At 42.3% G+C, this 8094-nt stretch overlaps 1 protein-coding gene across 2 annotated transcripts in view; it reads left to right on the plus strand.

Annotated features, from left to right (window-relative positions):
* Positions 1–8094, plus strand: part of Siae (sialic acid acetylesterase) — a 34936-nt gene that overhangs the window by 17579 nt on the left and 9263 nt on the right. For both annotated transcript variants that reach the window (XM_031344286.1, XM_031344287.1), the window contains exons 5-7: positions 1451–1709; positions 3124–3233; positions 3752–3885. In XM_031344286.1, coding sequence (XP_031200146.1) covers positions 1451–1709; positions 3124–3233; positions 3752–3885 — 503 coding nt within the window. The remainder of the gene's footprint in view (positions 1–1450; positions 1710–3123; positions 3234–3751; positions 3886–8094) is intronic.

Here is an 8094-nt window from a genome sequence, read left to right on the forward strand (position 1 = left end):
AGAGAGAGAGAGAGAGAGAAAGAGAAAGAGAGAGAATAAGAATGAGAATGGGCTTGGCAGGGACTTTTGAAACCTCAAAGCTCACTCTTAGTGACATACCTTCTACAACAAGGTCACATCTCCTAATAGTTTGCCAAACAGTTCAACTAACTGATTACTAAACATTCAAATATATGAGCATATGGGGCCAAGTCTTATTCAGACCACCACAGAGGGAAACACTGAACTTCATATTACAGGAAGTGATGTAATAGGGCTGTGCAGGGAGGGAGGATATTAGTCTAAAGCAGGCTTTTGATGAATTTCATTTAATAGCTTTTCTTTGTTGTTAACTCCAGCTAAAAAGAGTTTGTATCTCTTAAAACATTGTACTTTGCCATTTGTTTTATTTTCACTTGACCTATTCAGTAAGCTTTAGAATGAGGAGAGACTCTTTGTGTCTCTTTCATTGCTGCGTCTCAGCCACTGTGTAGTTCTACATACATAGTAGATGCTCAGTCAATTCTAATTTGTTGGAAATTTATTTGATTTTCTCCTATTGCACTTCTTGGGTTTGGGTCCTTTACAGGACTAAACCAAGTGACACATGTAGACTTTTACTAAGTACTGGTTTGAATTGATCCCGTCTGTGTGTGTATCTCCACCTTCCCTTCCCCTCCCCTCTTCAATTTCCTCTAGAATGGAGCTCACACACACCAGCTTGTGTTGGTTCCTGGGCAGTATGAACAGTTGAAATTAATTAGACTGGTAAAAGCAAAAGTGGTTATGGTTGCTGTGTCTCCCTTGGATCCCTCAGCACTTATGTGTCCATATTTTCATTACTTCAGCAAGGAACTGATCATAATATTACCCAGGAAAAAAATACATCTCTTTACCTACTAGCTGCCTCCCTTAAGTGAGGGCGGCAGGGGATGTAAGGTGGGAAAGGGACCTTACAGGCTTTGTACCACTTGTCTACTGGGGAAGACAAGTAATCTTAATGTTCCTGGATACCCATGTGCCCGAGGGGCTGGGGTTCTGCAAAACCTGCTTAGAGTTTTGGATCTCTGATTATGTAAGCGAATTATTTATGTTCAGACTACGACACAGTTGTTTCCATTTGCCTCCGTGCCAGACTGAGAGCTCTTGTTTCCTCATTATGGCAAAAAGCATTTTGAGAAACTGAAAAAACAAAACAAAACAAAACAAACAAACAAGCAAACTGAAGAGCAGTCAAGGGAAACTGTCACGAATACTGTAATTTTCCCCTGTGGAAAAGCTCCTTCTCCTTAGGGGAGCTTTGGAAGTCATGCTTCATTCTGGGCTGTATCTTGTCCTTAGCCCTCATCTTACCCTCTGTCTGAAGGCCTTAGAAAGGAGCCCACTGCTGGCTCTACTCATGTCGTCACAGCTCCAGTTGGCATCCCTCTGCTTTTCTCTTGACCTTCCCTGTAACTATTTCTCTGCACAGGAAACCTGGGCCATGGAAATTTCACGTACATGTCTGCAGTGTGCTGGCTCTTTGGGCGTTACCTGTATGATACTCTGCAGTATCCCATTGGGCTGGTCTCCTCCAGTTGGGGTGGGACGCCCATTGAAGTCTGGTCATCTAAAAGGACACTGAAAGCCTGTGGAGTCCCTAATTCAACAAAGGAAAGAGTTCGTCTGCCCAAGATAAAGCCCATGAGGAATGAATGTAAGAATGAGGAGCCCTCATGTCCTTTTAAGAGGTAAGTGTGTGCTGAACGTCCACATTTGTCCTGAGTGAATGGAGTTCATTCATGCACTGGGCAAGTGTTGTCATGAACAACTACAGTCCTCTGGGAAAAAGTCAAGGGTGTTTTATACTCGTTCAACTCAGTAACAGCAGTAGCTAAGTGCTTACTGATGGCTTTCTGTGGAGGGCATTCTTCTACGTTCTTTATCTGTACTAGTTCATCTGGTTCTTGAAACGCCTCCCTAATGTGTAGATACTGCTGCTGTACTACAGTTAGACACCACATCCCAGAGAAGATTCAGGACCTGGCTTGTGGACAGGACTAGTAAAGTAGGCCAGTCTGGCTGCAACGCCTGTGTTCCTCCTAGGCACCGTGCTCTTTTCCCTCAAAAGTAAACTGCCAGCCAGGAAGAATGATGTATAAACACACATTTCAGTGTACTGAGTATGAAAGCCTTCTTGGGAAAAGCTGGATGGGAAGAATATTTCAGAAGAGAAAGAACTAGTTAGAAAAACAAACAAACAAACAAACAAACACCAATACTGTATGCAAATGGGATGAATAGGTATGCTGTGTTCTCTTCTTTCATGAGCATTGTCTCTTTCACTCTGGAAAGGCTTCTGGGAAGAGGAGGAGGAGGAGAAGGAGGAGGAGGAGGAGGAGGAAGAGAAGGAGGAGGAGGAGGAAGAGGAGGAGGAGGAGGAGGAGGAAGATGATGATTTTTTCCTTAGTACAGTTTGGGTATTTGGATAAAGGCTTGCCTGGGTATGGGTGGGAGGGAGATATTAAGTTTGGAGAATAGGACTGGCTTTTAGTAGAGTAGGATGGAAAGTCGTATCCAGCATGTGATGGGGGTTTTATAGCCAGGTCCTTCGAATCTCCACAGAGGGGAGTAAAACAAACAAAGTGGGAAAGTGGGAATTCTCATCTATAGCTACTGCAAAGATAAATGCATATATGTATTCCACAGAGAAGTCTGGGACCATATCCAAAGCTAAAACAAAATTGTTTTTGACTCAGTAATACCATTGCTGGGAATTTATCTTGCAAAAAAGAATTAAGCATGTATACAATGGTTTAGCTATGTGGAAAACCATCATGACATTACTCCCCAAAGCAGCACATTTAAGCTAGTCTGTCTACGGAGTAGTAGTTAGTTGAATTTATTGCTTGTAAATCAGCCCTCCCTCTGACTTTAATGGCCTTATCTGGAAACTGTCCTGGCCCACTGTGGACTCACACAGAGCTGATTGCTACACTTTCCCTGAGAAGGACCTGGTGGAATTACAAGACCGTTCCCACATTTTCAAGTGTAATGCAGCAGACTGGATCGCCTCTCGGCTGTTTCTGTGTGAGGCTTGTTCAAGTGGATGTGGCAGGCTGACTGTCCTATGACTGCTGACTTTGTTCATCTTGCTGATTTCAGGGTTGTTCCACCTGTTCTTTTGGCTGGACCGACAACACACTCAGTCCTCTGGAATGCCATGATCCATCCACTGCAAAACATGTCTTTGAAAGGGGTGGTGTGGTACCAGGGTGAGCTTGCCTCTTCTCCATTGGTGCCAGTTAGCTTTTGCTGTATAACAAAGTGCCCCAAGGAATTAATGGTTATCATTTTATTTAGCTCTCTTTTCTCTGGGTTAGCAGGATGGTGGTTCTCCTATCTGCTGCTTCAGCTGGGGTCTCTGACTCGTCCTTGGCTACCTGCTAAGTTATCTAGTGTCTGGAGGACATAGGATGGCCGACTCTCATATTCATTGACTGGGGACAATGTGCTGGACATTGCGATTCTCAGGTGGTCTAGTCTTTAGCAGATTGGCTCACACTTGTAGTTCATTTCCATTGTGGTAGAAGAGTTTCAGGAACCTCTAGAGAGCCAAGCCCAAAGACCAGGCTCTTTAGAAGCTTCCACTTGCACCTTGCTTGTTGATGCCTCTGATGCCTGAGGGGATGGAAGGCCAGTACCTCAGGGGATGGATGTGGGAGAAGAAAAATGGAGGGCATTTTAAAAAACCACACCAAACTCCTCCCATTTTTTTTTTTTTTTTTTTAAGGAGAATCCAATGCGAATTATAACAGGGACCTGTACGCCTGCATGTTTCCTGAACTCATTGCAGACTGGCGCCAGACCTTTCACTCTGGCTCCCAGGGTCAGACAGATCGTTTCTTTCCATTTGGGTTTGTCCAGGTATGTATTCAGAGGAAGGGAGTTTATGGGCATGCGTGGAGGGTGTGGGCTGTGTGCATGTCAGTACAGGGATTTGCAGCCCCTCGTTTGTCCAAACAGCATGTGCTAGCTCTGAGCTGTATATTAATTCATATGAACTTACTGATGGGATGATTACATCTTCAAAAATGTTGGTAAACAACAAGTCTTTCTTATTATAAAAGCACCCCAGTTTCACTTGAAAAAATTTAAAGGGCAAAACAAACAACTAAACAAAAACCAAATCAAAAACCAGTCCCAACTACTACCACAAAGCTAAGACCATTGAGAACTCAAGAAAAAAAGACTTTTGTTTGTGCAAAGTTGTTTTTTCTCTTCATATCATATTGTAAGCCTTTTTCATGCCAATAAATATTATTCTTCAACATGATTTGTCATGATTACAAAGTATTCTGAAATGTGGATGCATTGTAACATATTTAAATGAGTTCTTAATGGATGGGTACCAAGTGGTTTTCATTATATTACTCTTACAAACCATGGCATCTTATTTTCCTGACAGCAGATTTCTTGTAGCCTAATTATTGCCATAAGATAAATTCCCAGAAATGAAATTGCTGGGTCAAAAGATAAAAGCCCCTCAAAGGCTTTGTCCAATCCCCACTTTTTTGTTAAAATTATGAATTTTTTAACTGTACCTTTAGCAACTGTATGTAAGAATGTGGACTGCCCCATGTTGAGCAGGGTTGTGCATTTCCTAGGCTGGCTCAGGCTGGCTCTGCTGCATTATTAGACCTACTAACTAACTGATCCACCAAAACAACTGTGATAACTTGTAACTTCCCCACATTCCCCTGACTTGCTGTTATCCCCATGCCCTCTAGAACTGACCATATTCTCTGTCTTCCAGGGATCATACATGCTCTTTGTGTAAAACAAATGTTCTTACACTTTCCTAGGTCTCTGCTTGGATCTTAGATAATTCCTTGTGATTATTTAGTCTGGGTTAGCTGCCCTTTCCCCAGATAACGCATTTCTTAGTAAACTCTTATGCTCTCATTTTGTTTACATGTGAGTTGTATAGGTGGCTATGTTTTTTTGGGGGGTCAGGTTTGTATTCCTAGTACGTAGTTGGTTAGTACCAATGATGGCTTACAGCACAATATGAAAGAATACTGCCAAGAGAGGAAGCCCTGCTTCTGGTTAGAGGGAGCTAGTCAGAAGGATTGCATGTTCATCCTTAGACAAGAGGCATAAATACATGGGCCAAGTTCAAATTTATTTTCATGATATAGCTAATGCCTAGACTTTCTAGCCGAGTGGTAGTTCTGGCTTTTATGGAATAGGAAATTACAAAGTTTTGTTTTGTTTGGTTTTGTTGATTTTTTGAGACAGGGTTTCTCTGTGTAGCCCTGGCTGTCCTAGAACTCACTCTGTAGACCAGGCTGGCCTTGAACTCAGAAATCCGCCTGCCTCTGCCTCCCAAGTGCTGGGATTAAAGGCATGCGCCACCACTGCCCAGCAGGAAATCACACAGTTAAGGTGTTAGGAAAAGAAGGCCCAACCTTCAGTGGAATGGTCACTGTCATGGTTTAGATATTACCCTGTGCTCTCATAGATACTTTCTATTCACTACCCTCTGTCTCTTGTACCGCATCTTTTTTTTTTTTTTAACCACACTCCTCCTTAAGAAGGCTTCTGTGAGCTGGAAATGGGGCCTTGGAGCTCTCTCCTTCCTCTCAGTTGTGGCCCATCTGGTCCTGGCTGGTGGAGCAGTGCATGGTGTTTCAGGCTGGCTGTTGAAATCCCACATTAGTTCCTTCTCCGTCCCGTTAGCCGCCCTCCCCACATAACTGTCTATATTAGACGCCCCGCCAGCCTCTGGCTGCCTGTCTGTGCTGCCATGTTCTTTTTTACAAGAAGGAAAGAAACAATTTCTTGCTATTTTTTTTCATAATTTACTATTTATGATATATTTAAGTGTTTTATTCAGGACAGGGTTCTGTAAGGGGTGGGAGGGAATATTTGAGGGAGGGCTGGGACTTAGGGAAAGGACATGGGATTCAACATTTTTATGGAGTGTTACTATCTGCCTCTACTTTGTATTGTTGAAAAATGACAAATGCAATAGAAAAGTAATAAATATCTGGTTTTAATGTAAAAAAAAAAAAGAAGGCTTCTGTGTATGTGTGTCTGTGTGGTGTGTGCTTATGTGTAATTGTGTGTGTGCGGTGTGTTTGTATGATTTGTGTGTATATGTATGTTTCTGTGGTCTGTGTTTATATGCTGTGTGTTTGTGTTGTGTGCATTTGTGTGTCTATCACAGTGTGCATATAGAAGTCAGAGAATAGGCGCCAGTCCTCACCTTCCTCCTTGTTTAAGACAGGGTCTCATTGCTTACCACTGCAGACACCAGGCAAGCTGGTCTATATGTTTCTGGTGGACTTTCTTGTGTGGGCTTCCCATTTTGTTGCAGAAATGCTGGGAACACTGATGTTGTGCTGCCCATCCTGGCTTTATGTAGGTTGGGTGGATCTGAACTTGTCTTAATGCTTTTGTGGCAAATGCAGACTGACCCATATCCCTGGCCACCATGCCATTTCACAGAAAGGGTTTTTACTGACTTTCTTTCACCTAGCATGACTTAATGATTACTTTCTTTTTTATATGTACTGGTCGTTTGAAGATGACTATGTATTTCGAATGAAAAATATGCACTTGGATACTTATAAACATGGCATCTGGTCTTTTATTTTAAATTTTACAGTTTGTAGAAGCCTCTTACCCTTTAGCCTTGAATTTATCACCAACAAAAATATGCTAGTTACTTTTAATATTATCATATGTATTTATATAAGTATGTGGATTCAATGGGAAATACCCAATGTGACAACTCAAGATAGTGGTTCAAGGTCTGGGTCTGGAGTTAGACAGCTGGGATTCCTACTCTTTGAGCTATGTGATTTTGAACAAACATCTTTCTTATTTTAAGTATTGCATGACTTAACCTATGTGAAAACTTGCTGGGTGTTAGCATTTATTTTTGTTGTAAGAAATCAGGATATCTGCAGGGATAACTGTCTTGTTAGGAAAGATGACGGATGGTGTTTGAAATAATGCAGTGGTGAGATCACAGTTAGAAATTTAGGACTGGAGCCCATGGAAGATACCAGGGGTGGTGGGGCACTCAAGAGTTACTGATAGACAGGTGGCTAGAAGCATGAGGGAAGGAAGATCTGGAGGCTGGGTTTAAAAGGGACCTTGGAGGAACAGATAGAAAACTTTGCTGTTTTTTGTAACATCTTTTGAATGCGACCAGTTTTGTGGGTTTTTTGTTTGGCTGTTATATATCTTCATTAGCCTTTGTATTTGTAAGAGGCACCACGGGAGGTTGAACCAAGCTTCGTTTGTACTTCAGACTAGGAAAAAACACAAGCATTTCATTTGGGTGTGGAGTATGCTGGTGCCCCCACGTGGCCAGGGTGCAGTAGTGCCATCAATGGACAATTAAGGGAATTCTCAGCCAACTGCCATTTTGAGGAAAGGACTTTGACCTAGAGGGCTGATTGTATTGGGTCTTCGCGTTGAGCTTTAGGCTGTTTCTAGTGGCTTTGTTGGTTTGTTCCTATTATGTCACTTGCTGGTGACTCTGGTTCCAATTGTAGTCCTTGCATTGAAAGAAGATGGATGACTCATTAGATCTCTCTCTCTCTTTCTCTCTCTCTCTCTGTCTCTCTCTCTCTCTCTCTCTCTCTCTCTCTCTCTCTCTGTGTGTGAGTACAGGTGAATGTCCTTACATATAGGACAACTTTGGGTATGGTTGGTCAGGTGCTGTCCATCATTTTTTGAGATCAAGTCACTTATCAGCCTGGACTGCTGTCTCTGCTTCCACAGTGCTGGAATGTGATTTCTGGTGATCAAACTTTCCATGCAAACCCTGTCTTGGCTGAGCTGTCTCCTTAGCCTTATTCTTTTAGTTTTTATGAGAGTCTGGTGTGAAGCACAGTTTGTTATTTCCTATGTTAAGACAGATTTGCATGGCAGAATCTTAACAAGAGAACTGGAATGTTCCTTTAATTCTGTGCCATAGTTAAGGCTGTGGCTTGTCACTGTTTCAGCTTTCTGTTTTCCTAATGTCACACTTGTCACTCACGAAGCAGAAAACATCCTTAAAGTTTCCTCTGGCCACGTGATGATGTGAGGCTTTTTTTTTTTTTTTTTTTTTTTTTT

Source organism: Mastomys coucha, unplaced genomic scaffold, assembly GCF_008632895.1.
Source record: "Mastomys coucha isolate ucsf_1 unplaced genomic scaffold, UCSF_Mcou_1 pScaffold23, whole genome shotgun sequence".
NCBI classification, from domain to species: Eukaryota; Metazoa; Chordata; class Mammalia; order Rodentia; family Muridae; genus Mastomys; species Mastomys coucha.